Source organism: Ictidomys tridecemlineatus, chromosome 2 (genome assembly GCF_052094955.1).
Source record: "Ictidomys tridecemlineatus isolate mIctTri1 chromosome 2, mIctTri1.hap1, whole genome shotgun sequence".
NCBI lineage: Eukaryota > Metazoa > Chordata > Mammalia > Rodentia > Sciuridae > Ictidomys > Ictidomys tridecemlineatus.
Genome location: NC_135478.1, coordinates 153,905,564 through 153,926,936, shown reverse-complemented (window position 1 = coordinate 153,926,936; position 21,373 = coordinate 153,905,564). Strand labels below are relative to the sequence as shown.

The 21,373-nt window shown below is 34.0% G+C and overlaps 1 protein-coding gene across 4 annotated transcripts in view; it reads left to right on the top strand.

Annotated features, from left to right (window-relative positions):
• The window catches only part of Itgb8 (integrin subunit beta 8), a 95,287-nt gene that overhangs the window by 37,503 nt on the left and 36,411 nt on the right, over nt 1-21,373 (top strand). For all 4 annotated transcript variants that reach the window (XM_021728749.3, XM_040291743.2, XM_021728747.3 and 1 more), the window contains exons 3-6: nt 2,558-2,732; nt 15,419-15,665; nt 17,129-17,294; nt 17,874-18,032. In XM_021728749.3, the coding sequence (XP_021584424.1) occupies nt 2,558-2,732; nt 15,419-15,665; nt 17,129-17,294; nt 17,874-18,032 (747 nt within the window). The remainder of the gene's footprint in view (nt 1-2,557; nt 2,733-15,418; nt 15,666-17,128; nt 17,295-17,873; nt 18,033-21,373) is intronic.

The following is a 21,373-nucleotide window of genomic DNA, read 5'->3' as shown; positions in this document are numbered from 1 at the left end:
ATATCACCAGAATACTATCTGAAAACAGATGAAAGTAACAACTGATAAAAAAACTTGACAGGGTAACTTCAACCTGACCTTTTCATTCTCAGAGACATTTTAGATGTAGAAACTTAGACTATGAATTTGCTTTTGTTCTTCTTGTAGGAAAAAAGTAAAGCATAAAGATTAGAATAAGTTAAAATGACACAAAATATCAAAAATTAAAAGGGTGTGGTTTCAAATTGCTTTTCTTTTGTACAAAGTGAAAAGTAGGCCACAATGGGCAGGAGCAACATTCCATTCTTGAGTATGATGCCACAGTCTTTTCTTCCCTTTTCAAACCTAATTGGCCAATTGGCAATGTTTTTCTGACTTAGTTTTTACAGTGGGATAAAAACAGCTGTGCTGATTCAGATATTGCAAAATAATAGAGAACATTTTGCCGATTTCAGCAAAACTATTTGACATTTAAAGGTCACATGGCATAAACTGATGTATAGTTACAGTAAATGACACCCCTCCTTTCTTCTCCATTCTGTATGCACAAATAACAGTCTATGATGGCTGAAAAGAAGAAAATAAAGCTATTTGTACTTTATTTCCTTTCCATGACTTGAAGTCTTAAGTTTTTACATCTGTAATATGCATGTGGTCTTTGTCTGTAACATGTCATCTGACACATGATCAAGCACACATGTACCAAGCCTTGTGTACTATAAGTATCCCCTACTTGGGAGAAATGAGGTCCCCCACTTAGCCTGTGGGGAAGAATGTGACACATACTATAGCAGTTATTTGCTACCTCCCTCCAGGAAACTCCATGTTGTTTATAAATTCTATCACAATGCATAGAATGTTTTAAGAGTACATAGAATAAATTCAGATAAAAGAAACTAAGGCTTTGGCTATTTTCAATTTTTGGAATATGATTAATCAACAAAGCAAACTAAATGTTTCTGTTTCCATAATGAACTAATCAAATGTCACCTGGAGATTTTGATTGGAAAGAAAGACATGTTCCCTTTTGCCTTTTAGTTAATGCATGTATTACAGGATGAGGCAGGCTCTAATTCAGGACGAGCACTATAAAGGACTACATAATAAATTTAGACTCTGTGGGTCACACACCATCCCTATCACACATTTTTCTTTTGTTGTTATGTTACAGGCTTTTAAAATGTATAAATAATTTTTTGGCACTTAAACCATAGAAAAATAAGCTGAAGTCTGGATCATCTCACTGACCCTAGTTTGCCATGCCCTGCTCTATTTGAGAAAAGAATGAAGATTTTGTATGAATGTGCCATGGCTGTCCCTGGTTATAATTAGTGACCTCATATTCAACACTCAATGTCCATGTCAACTTGATAATCCCCTTCTTCCATGCCCTGTGATATTCTGTGTTCCCCCTAAATTTAATTCCCATAACAGTTATATTTACTTTCTTAATGTGTGAATTCACCCATAGTCTGTTGATTTTGATGATAAGAGCTCTATCTGCCATCCATTTCATTACCCCTGCACCTACCAAATTATTGTCCTTCAGCACATATTCAATCAACATTCTTTAATTTAGTGATGAATGTATTAAAAATCCAATTCTTTATATCATCTTAATTAAAGGAGAAATGATTGAATGATGAATCTATATAGCCATTGCTAGGAAGATTGCTGAGCAAATACCCAGCTCATTTGTAATCAAATACCCCAAATAACTCAGGCCAATGTTATACATAATAAAATATATTTTCATATTTTCAATACACTTTCCATTCTTAGGAAAAAATCCCAAATTTTTACATGAAAAATAAATATATAAAATTTTTCCCCTCAGGATAAATTAATAAGGTTATTGCATTAATTCCAAGTTTATTGCATGTCTCTTAGATAACTCTCAACTACTCAAGGCTAAGTAGTGAAAATTTTAGATTCAGTTGCAAAGTCAGGAGAATTTGATCTGCAGTATTATATCTCTCCACGTCATCATGAACATCTCCATTAGTTTACTGAATTGCTTTTAGGCTGTTGTGTGTATAAGAGGCTGAACAACTTTATGGTCTAAGAAATTAGATTTCCAATTTATTCTTTTATGAATTTTTGGCATTTAATTAGGCATGTATTTCTAAGGACTTGCTTTCATATTCCAAACATAACAGTATATAATAAACATACCAGTTGAGTCCTTTGAGAACTGAGACTCACATTTGGAACCAATGAGTGGTCTATTTTGGCTGAATTTTCTTCTGGATCTGTCTTTCCAAAGTAAAATATTTAGAAAGAATTAAGACAGTATAACTTTACAGTGATCAGTTAACAACATTTAAAGTGCTTGAGTTCAATCTCCTCTTTAATAATTCATTTTATTCTTTTAAAATGAGATTTAGAAAGTAAAGTTTTATTTATGACAAATATGCCACTGTTCTTATTGGAAGCATGCAACTAATTTAAACAGTTGCATAATTTGTTCTGCCCTGAAAATGGCGTATTTGAAATATTTGCTATGTATATACTTTCTTTGGTTATAACTGAGATGATATAAACTGAAAACATCAGTGATTTTCTTTTTTTTAAACAGGATTTTATTTCAGGTGGATCAAGAAGTGAACGTTGTGATATTGTTTCCAATTTAATAAGCAAAGGCTGTTCGGTTGATTCGATAGAATACCCATCTGTGCGTGTAATCATACCAAGTGAAAATGAAATTAACACTCAAGTGACGCCAGGAGAAGTGTCAATTCAGCTGCGTCCAGGTTTGGTGATTTTTTTCAAATAAACCTATGATGATTGAAATTACAATTCATAATAATTTGCTTGCATTTAACATTATGTGGCAGGCAGTATTATTGTAGAGACCACAGTGAGCTCAGAATCAAGAAATTAGAATTCTGGGTTTTATTATGCTTCTAGCTAGCTCTGTGACCTTAGATACCATGCAAACCTGACCCACACATCTAATAACTATGTTTTCTGATCCTATAATTCAATCACATTGTGATGTAATTGTGTTCCTTCTCCCCTGCAAGAAGGAAATATATTTGTACTCATTCTTCCATTCTTAGCTGAGAGGTGGTATATAGTAAAAAAAAAATCTATAAATGTTTACTGGATTGATTGATTGATTAATTAGCAGATGTTAAACTAAGTACTTAAAACCTTTGGGATGAATTTTTCAACACAAAACATGAAGTCATGATTATCATTATTACCTTGACCAGCTTTGTAATACCCCTGACATTAATGTATACCTTTGTTCCTATACTTCTGTAGGACTTCCCCTTCCATCACAGAGTTTACCACAATTTGCATGTGTTGTAGGCTTCTGGAAAGTATTCATTTCCTCCAGATAATTCCACTATACAAACTACATACAGCAGATAAGTCAAGGTACACGAGTATGCATCATTGAATTAGATAAATTGGTTTAGCTCAGTATGAAATTACTTTCAAGCCTTCATTATTTTGGTGTGCGTGGTCATATCTTGTCATTAATTTTTTGAATAATCATTCTTGACACACTCCATATCCCATTCCAAAAGCTCAATATTTCTTCCTGACTCTTTGGTTACCAGAAAAACAAAGTCCACTTCTCTCTTGGCCCTAGGCATGTTCCCAGCTTCCAATTAAAACTGTGCTCTTCTTCAGATAAAGCAATGACATAGCCCAGGATGGACATACATGAGTAACAGTTGGAAAGGTAGAAGGGTGTACACAAAAAGGAAAGTAATTAGGTTAGAGAGATTGCAGCTCTTGCCACCTTTAATTGAAAAAAAAAAAGTGTCGTTGAGTTCTTAGAAAGAGAGAGGGAGAGAAACAAAAATGATGTGCTCTTTTTAACTCAATATATTCATTAAAATCTTCCCTTAGATATTCACATGGAGCTCTATTGACATACAGCCTTTTAATGCTATGGTTGCTCAATGGTCTTTAGTGATTTTTTTTTTCTTCCTGTTATTCTAAGGTTCATCAGCCCAGTTTTCTAATCTATATAAACTGACCTAGGTTTTCCCCTAAACTCCTTCCAAAATCCCCAATTTCTTAAACATTTCCATATCCCCAGTAATACTCTCATCTGGTGGCTTTTCTATTGTTCATAAAAGACTTCAGGGTCTTAATCCAGGGAGTTGCCTTTTTCAGAGTGTATCAACATCAAACAGTAACATCCACTTCATTCAGTTATATTTTGACTTTCTGATGTGTGTCTGGGCATGTTCCCCAGAGCATACTTGAATTTGAGGACAAGTTGTTGATATTTATCTCTATTACAAATCTTTCTCCCAGTATTCTAGCCTCTAGCCTTTCCACTCTTCGTTTTCTTTCAATAGGTGCTCATTTTAAGAGAATTTTAAAATACAACTGGTAATATTTGCAGATAAAGTACATAGGAACTATATAATACAGCTCAACAATTAAACATAATCAATAAACTTGACACTTTAGTCTATTTGGCTGTCATAACAATACCATATACTGGGTGGCACAAACACTAGAAATTTATTGTCTCAGAGTTCTAGATTGGCTACAAATCTAAAAGGCTTAGAAGTCCAATATCAAGGTTCTAGCAGATTTGGTTCCTGGAAAGGGCTTACAGTAGGCCACCTTTTTGATGTGTCACATGGCACATGTCAGAAAGAGGGAGAGAGAATATCTAGTATCTCTTCTTAGAAGGTCGCTGTCATGACCTCACCTAACTAAACCTAATTATCTTCCAAAGGCCCATCTCCAAATATCATCACACTGGGTATTAGAGCTTTACCATATGTATTTGGTGCAAATACAATTCAGTCTGTAACACTTGATATATAGAATACTATTTTATAAAGTCCATGGAATATTTTTAGACATTAATCATATTTTAAACAAGAAAACTCAGTTCCAAAAAACAAAAACTATTTTTATAGGCCAACATCTTTGAGCACACTGCAATAAAATTTGAAATCAATACAAAAAGATAAATAAATATTAAATAACATAAAAATTAAGAAAAACTTCTTCTAAATAATCCCAACTACAGAATAAATCAAAACTCTAGTTATAGACTAATAATAACAGTAACAAAAACATTAAAATATATGGATGTGACTAAAATTGTTGTCAGGAAAATTCAAAACATTAAATACTCTAATTTTTAAAAAGAATAAGTAAAGATGAACTTGTATTCAAACAAAGATAGAAAAACAGTAAGAAACAAAATATCCATAAAAAAAAGAGTAAGGAAGTCATAAATTTTAAAAAAGTAATGAAATGTAAAAGAAAAAGAAAAATACAAAATGGATGTATAATCCAACAGCTAAAGCCCAATAATAAAATAAGTAAATTATTGGCAAATCTAATTAAGACAACAAAAAATGAATAATCTATTTATGTAAACTATAGTCACAGAAACAAATATTTAAAAAGAGAACAATAAAATATTAAGCATAAAATATATGGTAAAAATTTTTAAATTTTTAAAAAATGTTAACATTTTTCAATAAATAATTATTTATTTATATTTATTATAACATATTTTATATAATATATATGCCTGTATATATTTATATATATAAATTAGGCCTGAATGTTTTTATGGTAATAAATGTTTCATGTACATTCAAACTTTCAAGAAATATATTATCCTATTTCGTATAAGCAGGTAAATTTAGGTACATCCTGGAAGCTTCTCAATTGTTATAAGGTTAGTATTATCCCACTATCAGAGTCATAATGGAATTTTAGCAAATAAATTAGACTACATATGCTAAAAATAATATCATCAAACAAATAAGCTTAAGGTAATAAACCAAAGATAATTGATTCTTGGAATTGATGTATTTTTGCAATCTCAGTCTGGTAAAAATAGATAAAATGTATTCTTATCTCTTTAGTTACTGAAAAATCATTTAATAAAATTTAGTGCCCATTCCTGGCATTTAAATTAAAGAATACTTACTTAATGTATATTAAGGAATATATATTTATATTATATATATTTATATTTATTCTAGAAGTTGTACAAAGACATAATTAGATATGAAAACCAAATAGGAATTTTAAGCATTTTGTAAAAATCAAGCAAACTTATCATTATGTACCTACCTGAAAAATCCAAACAAATCAACTAAAACTATTAACTTTTTTTTATTGCGGCATGTTGTTTTTTACAATATTCAAACTCAATTTGCTATGCAGTATCAATTATGATGATAAAAGATGAACTCATAGGAAAAACCTTTAAATATGAATTATCTAGGAACAAACTTTAAAAAAAAATATATGGCAGAATCCATTGTACTATGTAAAGCAAGTTATGAATAAATAGAAAAGAATTTTATATACTTAAATAGGAAGATAACATCATAACCAAGGCAGTTCTTCAAAAACATATTCCATAAATATAACAAAATTCAATGCCAGGCATGGTGGTGCATGCCTATAATTTCAATGGCTTGGAGGCTAAGGCAGAAGGATCAAGGGTTCACAGCCAGCCTCAGCAAAAGTGAGGCACTAAGCAACTCAGTGAGACCCTGTCTCTAAATAAATACAAAATAGGGGTGGGATGTGACTCAGTGGTGAGTGTCCTTGAGTTCAATCCCTGGTACGAAAAAAAAATTCAAGGAAATCCATAAATATCAGACAATTTCAATCAAATTCAAATGTATTTTAAACAAATATTTATTGAAACTTATTATTAGTGTGTTTTGATACATAACAGCATATTTCTTCTGAATACATTTATAGAAATACATTTGGTGGGTGTATCAATCAGTTTTCCATCACTCTCAAGAAGTACCTGAGATAATTGACTTAACCCAGTAGACCCCAAATTTTCAGTTTTGTGACTACTTCAATGAAATTGACATACATGCATTAAAATATGTTGGAAATAATAACCAAGAGTTTATATATTATATCTACTAATATTAATATAATTTTAATGGTTACATTATAACTATATTCTCATTATTATTTAATTATATTTCATATACTATATTTACATTTTTATACATGTTTCACCTCTGAAACTAAGGACAATATGAGTTAAAGTGAGGAAAAATTTATTTTGGTTCATGGTGTCGGATATATCAGTTCATGGTCACTCTGTTGCTTTTGGTCAAAGCAGAACATTATGACAGAAGAACATGTTGCACAAAACCTGGTCACATCAAATGGCCACAGAGTAAAGAGGAAAAGAAGAAAGAGCAGGGAATCCCAGTCTCCTTCAAGAGCATACTCCCTGACCTAACTTCCTCCATCTAGGCCAAGGCTTCCCCACTTCCCAGTAGCACCACAGGCTGCCTTTAGCATGTGGGCTTTTAGGGGACATTTAAGATCCAAACCATAACACTAAGTCAAATATATGTAAATTTATTTAGGTTTTTAATGTATATTATCATATGATTCACAAGAATATTTGAACTCTAGTTTGGACGTTCATGAATGAGCATTTCCTCTTCAATTTTTTTTAATGTGTTCAGTTTATTAGATATTACTTGTCTCGTTATCTGTTTTTTTTTGTTGTTGTTGTTGTTGTTGCCTTTCTCCTAGTACTAAAAATTCCAAATACCTTTCCTAAGCTTATTCTCTCTCTCTCTCTCTCTCTCTCTCTCTCTCTCTCTCTCTCTCTCTCTCTCTGTTTTTGGTGTGATCTACCTCTCTATAGAATTTCTATTATTATTATTTTTCTAATTAAATACTAATTTTTAGCAAGCTATCATATATGAAGTTTATTTATTATTTGCCTCTAATGAATGTAACCAAATCCTTAAAATGGCTTGCTCTTTGGAAAATATGAGATTTGAAAACTAAATTGCATTTTTCTACTTGTGTGTTACATTAAATTTATACACTATAAGGAATTTGGCTTTTTCCCTTTTGAAGATATAAATGTGTCTGAGTTTTTCTCAGACTATAGGTTACCAGTTGAAAAGTTGGGAAATGGCTTCAGTGCTGTACAGAAATAATGATAATAAGAATGAGATAGGAGAAAGCTGGATGGACTTGAGGGAGGATGGAGAGTGGAATCCACAGGTTTGGTGATTGTTAAGCTGTGAAGGACTCCAGGGATCTGACTCAAGCAAATAGTTGAGGTAGGATATGTAGCCCCATATGGAGGGCCTGGTGTTGAGTTCAGTTGGGACCATGTGAGGCTGAAGCTCAGGGAGGAGAAATGGGTTAGAGATAGAAAAGTGTCAGAGACATCCATGAGAGATAGCAAGTGGAGGAAATATGGATAAGATCAGGGGAGTAAGGGAACAAAAGGGGAGATAGGCATCCATTCCATTCTAATCACTATGAAGCTTGATTTTATTCCATGAACCACTACTATTTGAATTTCTGTGTACAAATTAGCCTAATTGTCTAATATGTATAAATCATTTATCCAACAAAGCTCTGAGCTCCTTAAAGCAGAACTATACATTAAAATCTTCATATATAACAGGTATTTATTAAGTTGAAATGTTTGTATAAATAATGAGTCTTATCATCAGAGACATACCAGATTTGGGGTGTAGCATAGATAGTTGTAGTTTACTACCTACAGATAGAAATGTAACTGTACAATGTAAAAGTCTTTTCCACCATGAGACATATAAGAGTTGAAGACTTGATATTACACACACCTAAATGTAAAATGTTTATCACAGTATTAATTTTGATTTGTTTATAGATTATCACTTTCTTCTTATCTAATAAAAATTCAAAACTTGAAGCACAGTCATTATTATAAAATTTTTATGGATATTTTTATTATAACACACTGACTAGAGTCCTTAAAGAATCTATAGTTTATAGGACTATATTTAAAATTGAGTATTTTAAATGAGGTTGAAAAAATGACATTTTCTTTTACTTTTCATTCCTTCAACTTTACCTTATTTTTACATATCAATCTTATGTAAAAATAATAACAAAAATAAACTATTGATTCTAGTTGTTGTTCTCTACGGACAATGAGATTCAAACTTAGGAAAAATGAGAGAAGGGAATTCTCTAATTTTAATTCAGAAATAATACTTGTACGTGATAAAGATTACACTTCTACTGATTTAAGAAAAATTTCAACCTTGATTTATTTTAATATTATAAGGGGAAAATTCCTGTAATTTAGGGAAATTTAATTTTAAAAAAATCTGGAATGTTTTATTCTTTCTTAATTTCAAAGTTAATCTCCCTCCCCACAAAAAACAGAGACTCATACATTTCCCCGACCCTGGCACATATCCCCATTTAATTCCCCCTCCCCCAAATTCAGAAATGTGCTCCAGTCTGTGTCTTTCTGTTTTAAATCCAATCCTGTGTCAAGAGACCTTCTCCTTCCTCTGCTCAAATGTAATGAGTAAACTTTGGCTTCTTCTTCCTCCTCCAGTTTTGCACATTTTCTTGTGATTTTTCAATTTCATCTTATGCAGAACATTTTTTTTTCAGTTGTCTTTTCTTAGTGTCCAGCCATGTTTATTGTAGCCAGAACATCAGAGATGCTCACATTATTATTGAGTAGTTGAGAACACATTCTAACCTCTTTTGTTTCTTGGGGCTATTCAAACCAGTCACTGGCAATATGTCTAAGTAGGTCATCAACTTTCCTCCAAGTCCTTTTTCTCATTCTATGTCACAGACTCACTTCTCCCCTTTGAAGTTCATTGAAGAAAATAAGGATTTGATCCTTTAAAATCTCAAAAGAGATGAGGAGTGAGCATCCCTGGCAATAATAAAGGTGGCAGTGTGAACATTTTGGGGCCAGGTGATATTTTTCCTCTTAAAGAAACTCCAAACTCTCCCTACATTATGGGAAAGAAGTTCTAGATACTAGCTTCTTTCTGTTCCTTTAGATATGGTGTCCCCAAAGTACTTCAAACACAATGTAGTCATAGAACATGGAAAAGAAAAGACTTTTACACTGTACAGTTACAGACTATGCATGTGCCAAACACAAAGACTTCAGAGACGAAAACAGTTCTTACCCCAATGTTGTTTTTTAGAGTCTAGTAGTAGTAATGGTAATAACTACTTACACATGTGTATTTACCATGTACCAAATACTGTAAAATATTCTATGCAAGCTATCTTGTTCAGCTCTTAGCTACTAAAGAAGATAAAGATGTTCTGTATGGAATCTCATAATTATATGGTAAACATTGTAATGGTTGTATGATCTGGTTGTTATGGAAACACAGGGAGGGATAACCCCAATCCAGGGAGGAGCAGATTACTGAGCAGTGTCTCCAAGCAGTAATTACATAAAAAGAGGGAGGGTAGGACACCACAGGCAAAAGAAGTAACATAAACAGGGAATAGGAATATATATTTGTGGCGTGTATGTGGGCACTTATAAGCAGTTCTGTTTTGCTAAAGATGTAGATAGAATCAAAATTACAGAGGCACTTTAATATACCATGTTTAGCCATTTGGACATTAACCATCTGATGGAGAGCTACTGAAAAATTTTAAGCAGGGAATGACAGAGCAATTTTCAGTTTTAAAAAGATGGACTCATTGGTGTTATGACTGTATGAACGTGACACGCTAGAGGAAGACAAATGAAGAGACTATGGGAAATAATCCAGGCAAAATCCAAGAAAGGCTAGAATGAATAGGAATCTCTTCTCATGTTGTGATATACTGTAGGAATTCATTTCAGATATTTAACTCAATGAATTATAAGGAAATTGACTCAAGAAGAAGCTACAAGATTTCTACTCTAACTCCCCTAAATGTGTCAGCAGTATGAGTTTATGCTAAAAGATTATAAATAACCTGATTCCACCTTGTATTTAGAAGTCTAGATCCATAAAAGAAAAAAAAAGTACACAAAAAAAAACCAAGGAGGAAATGTCATGGTTAGCCCCAAATTATAGTCAGGTGTAACTACTTTCTTCATAGTTGGCTTTAGCCAGTCTTCAGCTATGTTTAGTGGTAAGAATGGGCTGTTTAATGATGGAAAAACAAAGTCCTAAAATTGGTGAGAAACTGTGATTTAAATCCCATGGGGGAAAAAGGGAAAATAGTGCTGCATCCAGAGGAATCTGATGATAATTTAAAGACATACGCATAAACACACACCCAAATAGATTTTTAACATTTACCTATTTTACAAAAATAGAAAACAGTTGAAAATAAGGATGTATTTGTACCATGGTAGCAATTGGCATGGACAAGTACACAACTTAGTCATTGCCAGAATCTCAATCCTTATTGTAGAAGTTACTTGGTACTTTGTGAGATTGGTTAAAAAAAAAAGATCCCAGAAACATAAATAATTATCACCCTTCTTTTTCAGCAGCCCAAACCCCTAAAATAACAAGAGCAACTATAATTAAAAGGACATATTGACTTATATCTGCTATTAAAATTCAATCTAAATATTAACCCATCATACCTTACGACTGAAAATATTTATAGAGTACACTTCAGATCAAGTTTATCCTTATTTACATAAGAATTCCAGCTGAATATAACTATTCAGTAATATCTGATATGGAATACTCTTGGTAGTTTTAAATAATGGAAAGGTATTGAATATGGAATATGGAAAATTAATATCATTCTTTGGATAAAGTCACCTTGTAAATCAAATATTACCCATAAGGAGGCATGAGTGTTTAGAAGAAGAGTTATTCTTGTAGAAGAAAGATCAAGAATGGGAGCACTCATTTCCCCTCCTCCCCCAACTTCCCCTGTCTCTTTGTTTTAAACCATTGGATGTAGCCTTAAGCATTGATGGACTCATTGCTCTTTCATGGCAGAGTGCAGTGGTCTATCAGGACAGTTCTTCTGTCATTTTCATGTGGCCACAATACCATGCCAACTATAGATCCTTTGATCACAATCCTGGAGACACATGGTGGGAAGTAAAGATTTGCCTAAACATCCTGAAATCATGAATTATAGCACTTCCTCAATTAAATAATTTCCAGATTTCACACTCTATTTCTCATTTCAAATTATGCCTATGGACCAATATAGTTTATAAATGGTACCATAATGAGACTACATGAAAAGTTTAATATAGTCAAATAACAAAATTCTAAAATGCCACAAATTACAACAAAAAAAATCATCATTACAAACTTCTTAAGAAATTAGAAATTTGACAACTAAATTTATTTGTTTCTGTTAAAATTCAAAGTTATCCAGCATTCACCTTCTTTAGTGAAAATTCAAAGGCTGATATCAAATATCTGACTATGTGAGTTAATTTTTTAAAATTTAAGTCCCAAATTTGTTATCCCCTACTTTTTCATCTCAGGTGAATTCTTGATGCTGTGGTAGGACTCGGGTTCTTATTTCAGTTAAACTTTGACTTTTGCCTTTTATTGGGATGGAATAATTCTGTCAAGATTTAAACAGTTTAATGCAATTTCAGTTTCACTGCAGAGAATTATGTCTCACTTTGTGAAGATTTTATAGTGAATTGGATGCACCAGGTTATCATATCACTGCCCCTTACCAACCCCACTTCATAAACAAGTCAATTTCAAGCCATTTAGTAGTTTCCATAAACTAAATTATATTCTCAGAATTGAGTGCATATTCCAATTCAAAGGCAGTTCCCAAAGACTTTGGCAGAAACTCAGTAGTTTAGAGGCTGGATAGTAAATTTTTTTTCTTGTTTTTAAAAACTAATCTATGTCAGTTTTGTGGAATACACAAGCACAGTCCAGCTCTGCATAGCTCCTCTCTCGGAGTAGCATCTAAGGCACTGCTGTCTTCTTTAATAGCCTCATGATGATGGTAGTCAGACATTTCCATATTTTTAGGTATGTTTCTTTCTGTGCCAATATGTTCAATCCTTCTCTAATGTCACCTGGTGTTTGATCCCTGTGTTGGTAGTACCCCAGTATGAACTATGTTGGTGTTTTACATAGGGCCACAGTACTCACCCTGCCATAAATAGGTACTTCTGCTGCCTCTTACAGTGGAATACTAATGCCTACAAAACATGTCTTCAAGACTTTTCTCCCTCATATATAATTATCCAATCTAAGGCCAGCTTGAGAGCACATTGTGGGGAATGTTTTAAGCTCCCGGGCAAGATGTGGTAATCCAAGTTTGACCTCTTCAATTTCCTTCTTAACAAACAAAGTGGGATTTGGGGTCAACCTATCTAGAGCTAACTACCTTAAGCTGACTACTTAAAGCCAGAATGTTACAGGAAACTCAGGAGCTTTGCCATGTAAAAGTAGCAATTATTGCTCTCTCTAGCAATGACTAAAAGGCCTGTGTATGGAAAGATTCTCTTTTCTCATTCTTATCTTGAAAGCTCATCTTATTGAGCTTTCAGTCCACACTGAAGAGTTTGGCTGACCAGGGCACCTATGTGAAGGCTAGCATCTGTGTAATCTAAAATCAAGCCACGGAAACCAACACCCTTAAATCCTGAGCATTTGATAAGACTTCCTTATAGCTTCTTCTTTCCTGAGGCCAAAAAGACAGGTTTTGCTTCCTAGACCATTAACAGATGGCATTTGCTGAGGTCCCCATGTGGCTAGTATTTGGTTGGAATGCTCTGAATAGCACAGGACTCCAAGGACTGTCCCTTTGCTGAGACTACACAGACTCCTCCTTTCTGCTAAAGTCACCAACCCACACCTTAGAGACCCCTGTGCAATATGATGAATATCTGTTGCATGTAGTAACACCTCTTTGAAAACAAACAGCCATTCATGTTTAGGCAGTCACCATAAACTGCAGTGATTCACCAAAATAAAATTACCACGTGGCCAGTGCCTCAGGCCTTCAGCAAGACACCTAAACCAACAGTTAAAAAAAATCAACTAAACCGTTTCTACCTTTTTGAAAAATCCTGACCACACACCACGCATGATGGTGCATAACCTGTAATCCCAGCTGACAAGGAGGCTGAGGCAGAAGAATCAAAAGTTCAAAGCCAGCAACTTAGGGAGGCCCTGTCTCAAAATTAAAAAAATAAAAATAGAAAAGACTGGGGACATGGCTTGGTGGTTAAGCAATATAATCCCCAATATAAAAATAAATAAATTTTTAAAAAATTAAAAATAAATCCTGACTACACATTAAAGTGCAAGTCCCTTCATTACATACTCAAGTTCAAGTCCCACAAACTATGCTTCACAGTTGTGCTATTTCTCATTAATCTGGCCCTGAATACCAGTTTCTAATATTCTCCTAAATTTAATTTCTCCACCCAAATTGCAGAACACTTCACAGGAACAGGCTTGTTCATAAGAAGTCCCAAAACTGAGCAGAATAAATGTTCTCTGGAGACAGCTCAGAGTCTAAAGGGAATTGGTGAGGGAATGGGCTGGGCTGGACTACACAAACCTGACTTCTCCTTCCAAACTCTTGAGCTACAACCCTAGGAGCATTACACTAAAGGGGTTTTGAAAACATTTGATTCGTGAAATGATTTAAAAGAAAATACTGCTACTTTACATTCATTAAGATTTGGTCAATCTGGGGATTCCTTTAATAAGAATACCTGTCTATCAATTATGTATACTAATTCAAATTTATGTTTAAAAAAATGCTTTCTACTCAAAATAATCTCCAGGAACAATTAATTAATTAAAAGTATTTCCTTTATTGTTTAAAACTATAAACAATTACTTTTCCCAATATATTTTAAATTCAAAGCAGACCTGCCAACTCTAGGGGAATGGTCCAAGTCCTTGAATCAAATGACGCAACAGAGAACTAAATTAAACATTACAGACAGTTGTCCTTGGGAATCACTCCCCGTTTCTCCTTGGGGTGACTCTCTTTTCACATCCACTTATATTTATATCAAGGCCAAAGCCATATTTATATCAAGGCCAAAGCCTCACCTCAGTGATCCCTCTTCAGTAAGTATTTATTTAATCCCTATTATGTGTTAGGTGGACATCTTCCAGGTCTTCAACATGGTACCACTTGGTATGATTCTTTAGGTCACTGTCTCATTCGCTAACTGATGAGAAGAACTTTATCAATTAATTCATTCATGAAATACTTATTATTTTGAAAAGTTTAACATACTGTTCATACAAGAGTTTCTCATCTCATATATAAATATGCCTTAACTCAAAAGAATGAATTTACACCTGCATCATTCAATCATCTTAAGTTATCTTTCTGGTTTGCCTCAAATCATTCCATAAGCATACCATCTATACCCTTTTGAGACACTGTGCTTTTTTAGCTACTGAGGGCAATAGGCCACACAGGTTTGTGTGGTGGTATCCTGTTACATTATATCGAGCTGGTCTATTTGTTATCATCTTTGTCAAGCCTATAGAACTGTGAGAAATGCATTGTAGAATTTGGAGTCTAATAGATTGATTTTTGAAGTGCCTTATAACTATTCAAGCATATTCTAAACTTCATAATATGCAAATTTGTGATAATTGTTCATGGTGCTAAAATGCAACTAAATTATTGACAGCATATCCTGCGATATATAAAATGAAGACTATATCATCATTTTCTTTCTTTGAATTAGGAGCTGAAGCTAATTTTATGCTGAAAATTCATCCTCTGAAGAAATATCCTGTGGATCTTTATTATCTGGTTGATGTATCAGCATCGATGCACAATAACATAGAAAAATTAAACTCCGTTGGAAATGATTTATCTAGAAAAATGGCATTTTTCTCCCGTGACTTCCGCCTTGGATTTGGCTCATATGTGGACAAAACTGTTTCACCATATATTAGTGTCCACCCTGAAAGGATTCATAATCAATGCAGGTATCTAATGCTTGATGTTGTTAATAGTAAATGTATTTTTCCCTGTAAAATCTCATTTGTTTGTTTCTATATAAAGAACTTGGCAAAATTTATAATTTTTTCTTATTAAGTAAGAATAAAAAAATTTTCAGGAAGAAGTTTGTTCCTATTTGAAACTTTTATTTGTACCTTGGGTTTTAAATTTGTTATTTCTTCAAATATTATTTATCCAGTATTTATCACCACAAAAAACCCTTACTTTTTATTAGTCACTTTGCATTAATTTCCAATAATCATGCTGTCACATATAGATTACCTGTCTGGATATTCTATATTTCTCCTTTCTGACTATTCCACATTGGTGAAATTAAGGTTTGACACACTTACAGTCTTTTTCTTATCAGTAGTTCATCTATCTGACTATTGCTGTCGTGATTGGGTTTAATTATGTTCCTCTTACATGACCTCAAAGAAAGTTCAGTTATCCCACAGAAAAGTGTCAAAGGATGGAATTGATGTCTGAGACTTTTTTCTTATCATTTTGCGATTTGGATTCTACAGAGTACATGCTTAGCGTGAAAAGAGAACTTACCTAAGTTACAAGTTCTCATACATAATACCTTTGGCCTGCTGAGTATTCAGAGAAATAAATCTGTATAGTTCTGGTTTCAGAAGTCATTTTATTTTGATACATGTCCTATTTTTATAATTGCTCCACTCATCGTACATTGCACATTCCAATGTACCAAAATAACTCTGTTATCTGTTTGACCAGAGGAGGGCTGATTTATCTCCTAATGAAGCTTCCTGAGTCTCTCCTTGAAGGTGAATAACCCTGAGGAGTGGTTCTTACTTTCTGAGATATCATGGGATTGTCAAAACAGTTTTAATGAATTTTGATAGCTCATCAATAATCAACAACAAGCACCACTTTAAAAATTAGTGCAATGCTGTATTTTTAGAAATTAAAAAATAATATAATATTTCAACTAAATTTCCAAAAATATTTCCCCAAACATATTTCTCAGCACTCTCAAAGAATTTAGGATTTTTACATTTTCTTTGATTTCTCAAGTGAGAACATATTATAGAAGAATGTATTCTTCTCCTCTCTCTTCCTTGTCACTGATGTTTGCAAAGTTATCAGTGGCAAACTCTGATAGGAAATTTCTGCAAATTCTTATGCTCCTCTTAGGAATTCACAGCATAGCAAAAGCCCTTAGTTGTCCTACATTAAAAAAAAATTAAACCTTTTTGTTTTTTTGAACATCAAACCTTATAACTCTATTTCCTGCTCACAAGGAAATGTTCACCAATGTTAAACTTGTATCTAATTTGATAGATTTTTGAGTTTTAAAATTTCTCTGGCAAAAAATATTCTACTTCTATCTCCTACCATCTCCACAAATTTTACTGTTATTAGTATTCTGAAACTTTATGAAGCAAAGCAAAACAGACTTTGCACTTCTTCTTTTCCCATTTAGTGACTACAATTTGGACTGTATGCCTCCCCATGGGTACATCCATGTGCTGTCTTTGACAGAAAACATCACTGAGTTTGAAAAAGCAGTTCACAGACAAAAGATCTCTGGAAACATAGACACCCCTGAAGGAGGGTTCGACGCCATGCTTCAGGCAGCTGTCTGTGAGGTGAGAAGTTGCATCGTTGTTGTGTGTTTTAGTGCTCAGATGCCACATGTTCCAAGAATCAAGGTTTTTATTTTGTCTTTGATTTATGGAGTGAAAACATAGTACAGAAGAATACTTTCTCCTCTTATGGTCCCCAATGTTACTAATTTTGGTATGTGTTTGGGACAGAGGGGCTAAATTGGGAGAGGGACATACATATACAAAGGAAAGAGTAGCTTGCGTACATGGCTCAGGCCTTTCTGATGAAGCTGCTTTTCCCTGCTTCACACTCCAAGAAGTCATAAATGGCCTGTAGTCCCATTCACACCACGCTCTGGCCCTGCCTTGTAACTTGGCTTTTTCTTTCTCCAGTGGAAACTAGCAATCTCTAGCCAGGAACTAAGTGTGGTCCAATGACTGTGGTGACACAGAGGCTAGAGAAATAAACGTGAATGCTATTTATGAAGCAGCATTGTACATGGGCACATCATTCTAGCCTGACTTCATGTTTGTCAACTCAAACATATCCTTTACTTGAGGCAAAGACCACAGTCCAGATCCATGTTATTGTACAAGATCTAATTACATGTTTATTTTAAGAGTCACATTGGATGGCGAAAAGAAGCTAAAAGATTGCTGCTGGTGATGACAGATCAGACATCTCATCTTGCTCTTGATAGCAAATTGGCAGGCATCGTGGTGCCGAATGACGGAAACTGCCATCTGAAAAACAATGTCTACGTCAAATCGACAACCATGGTAATGTAGCAAGAGCTCCTCCACAGCTATGACTCTTTGGATTAAAGTACAAGTTTAAATTGGCAACTCAGCTGTTCTTGTGCCAGCAAATAAAGAAGCAAGACACAGAACCAAGATAAGCCAGGAAAGAGGACATATGAAACCATAGAGTCTATAAATGTTGCCCAATATGGCTTAATTATTTTGACAGTATCTAGTAGTGACTCTTTGATGAGCTGCAAGCCACTGTATAATACTTTAGAATAAAAGGGATACATTTTTATGTAATTTATTTAAAGAAAAAAACACATGCCTTTACTTCTTACTGGTGATACATGTTTGCTGTCTACAAACATACTAAGGAGTGCTCATGAAATGTGGTTGGCTGAAGGAATCTTCATAGTACAATAGGTAGAAGCTAAACAGAAACCAGGACAATGAAACAGCTAACTAAACAAGGAGATTAGTCCAGTCTGTATGTCACTTCCTCCCTCTGACACTCATCTTTGTGTAGGGCTGCTTCTTAGATCAGCAGGTGCCTAAGTTGCTTCCTGAGGGGTAATATAAGCTTTGAATCCTATGTGCAGTCTTTTAGTGCCACAACTTCCCCAGCATTATAGATATAAAAATGGACAACAAAGCATCATTTATTTCTGACGTTGACACCTATTTATACATTCTTGAAAATGTTATAACAGAAATTGTAAAACTGTCCAGTTCATGGGTACTGATGTCTGGGAGGTTTTTCCTACAATACCCTTAGGCCGAAAGAAGCTTCATTAAGAACCTAGATATAAATACCTTACCTATTTGTGCCTGACAACTTAGCAATCAGTTAAAAGCATTACACTTGATTGAATAGAATATATAGATCTATATTTATGTCATTTTTTAACAAGTTACCCATGAACAGGAACTTCCTAAACTTTGTCATCAGAATGGATATTGCCACACTAATTTCCAGTTCCAGGTTGATATTTGTGTTGACCACCTTGGCCAAGGTCTGATGTAAGGTCTGATAAACTGTGACCTACTTCCAGCCAGTAGTGTATGTCTACTTGACAGATGCCACCACTATATTGATGCCCTTGGAATTTTGAAACATTTTGTCCACTTCTATGGGTATTCTGTGGTGCTTGGAGACACCTTGCCCATAGTTTGGGAAATGCAGTAGTAGAAGCATATGAACTATGTTTATATTTGTGGGGTTCCCATATATAAACTTTAAATAGGTCATTAGTTAATCTAGAACGTTCTACCAGACATGTTGAAAGTCAAGGGATACGAATGTATGACCAGACAAAACAAGTCCAACCCTTGGATAGCGTATCTAAAATTTGGAATTTGGAGTTATCCCAACACAGCCTTTCCCTTTGCAAATTCTCTTCTACCCAGGCTCCTTTCACTTTGGCAGACCTGCCTGCTTCTTTGTAGTCACTTCTTATCTATCTTTTCTCCTGTTTAACCTCTTTTCATCTGAGGTAGAATTCTTATTTACTTATTGGGAGTAGAGAAGGAGACAGGAGGAGCCATTCTATTGAGACAAAAAGAAACTTTTTTTTTTTTTTAAGAAAAGGAGAAGTAACAATGGCATTATTCTCAAATTGCAATACTCTTTTGAAGTTTTGCCAAGTTACTGAAGTCATCTCTTCATAAGTGTATTTGAAAGGATGGTGATGCCTCTCTAGGGAGGATTGCTTAAGCAAAAAAATAAAGAAAGAAAGAAAAGAAAAAAGAAAAAGATAGGCAGTGAGGGAAAGAGAAAAGAAAAACTGATGTCGTAAGTTTAGATTTACCTCACGTCATAGATAACCTTAAAGAAGTAAATTGCAATTCTGGTGGAATTTTAGACAGTGTTTGGGGTTTTCCATGTCAGGAAATTGGATCAACTACTGTGAACTTCTTTTACCTTCTTCGTCATCATTTCACCTGTTTAAGAAATGACCTTTCCATGTGTCACTCAGTGGTGAGATTGAGGAATCCAAAAAGGAAAGTGCTTGTTAATAACATGGAATCTTCTTATTTCAGTTGTCTCAGGTCTGTGTTTTAAAGGATCCTCTTCCTAAGAATTCTCATTCCTCTCTTTTCTAGAGATGCATCCCTAAACCAAAAGAAGCTAAAACATTTTGATGGATCCCTTGGCCATGTATTTATTCATACATAAAATATGTGCAACTTCTCTACACCCCCCTGTATCTAAAGCTACCTTGATCCTGACTCTAGACATAGTTACCTACTTGTTTTGAAATGACCCTATTCCTTTCCTATTTGTCTATTCTGAAGAAATGTCAAACTTTTTATTAGTTAAACAAGTAATCAAAAACTTTGATTCCTGGCTTTATCTCCAAGCCAATACAGGTAGTGTTGAGTAGGATCCAAGCTTCTTGATCCAACACTCTGGTTCTTTTATTTCTGAGGTGAAATAATTAATAAAATATCTTTTGTATGTCTAAATTATAGGGGCTAGAATTCTAGTCTTGAACACGTAGCTATTTCATGAAGATCTTTGTGAACTCCAGAGTAACAGAAATTTCTGTTTTGAGTATGTATTAATTGAAAGCACCATAGCAAACTTTTTTCATATAGTGTTAAATTTATCTGAACAACACTATAGGGTGGTCATATAATCATCCTCTTACAAACAGAATTATTGAGGGTGAGAAAAGTTAAGTAAAAGTTGCCTGAGGACAGAGAGCTTAAAACTTAGTAATTGCAAATCTGGGGCGGGGTCCATCTCAAATTTTATTTTAAAATCTTTACTCTTAACCACTTTGTCAATGTCTCAATCAAAAAGAAGAAGAAATAGGGAAACGATGTCTTTGGAGTCACTTCTAAATTCTAGTGTCCACTCTTAAACTCTTGACTCATGGAACTATAAATCAGATGATTTGGCTGATGTAAATTACATAACAAGATATAATTTAAAGTAACTTCTGTTTACACCTTTTTCATATTTGTACATGATTATTGGCAAATGGTATTACACCATTGAATAAATTATATTTTCCACTGCTTTTTCTGCAAGATTAAATGCCAGAATATAAAGCTTGATTAATAATGTAGTTCTATAATTTGTCTGGTTAAAATGACAGTTTCAAGTACGGCATTGCTTCTGAGATGGTAGATGTTAATTTAAAATTGTTAATAGTGTAGAAGCTAAGGGCCTAGAATTTCATCCTGTCTCCCCACCCACTCCTCCAGGGTTATTCCCATCCTTTGTCAGAGCCCTCCCAGAAACCAATCACCCCACCCTTGGTAGAGACCAAGAATAGCACAATGACCTTCAGTCACACTGAAAAGAGACCAGGGAGCAAGAATGTGGGGGTCATCCAGCGAACCTCATCAATGGGATTTTCAGATGT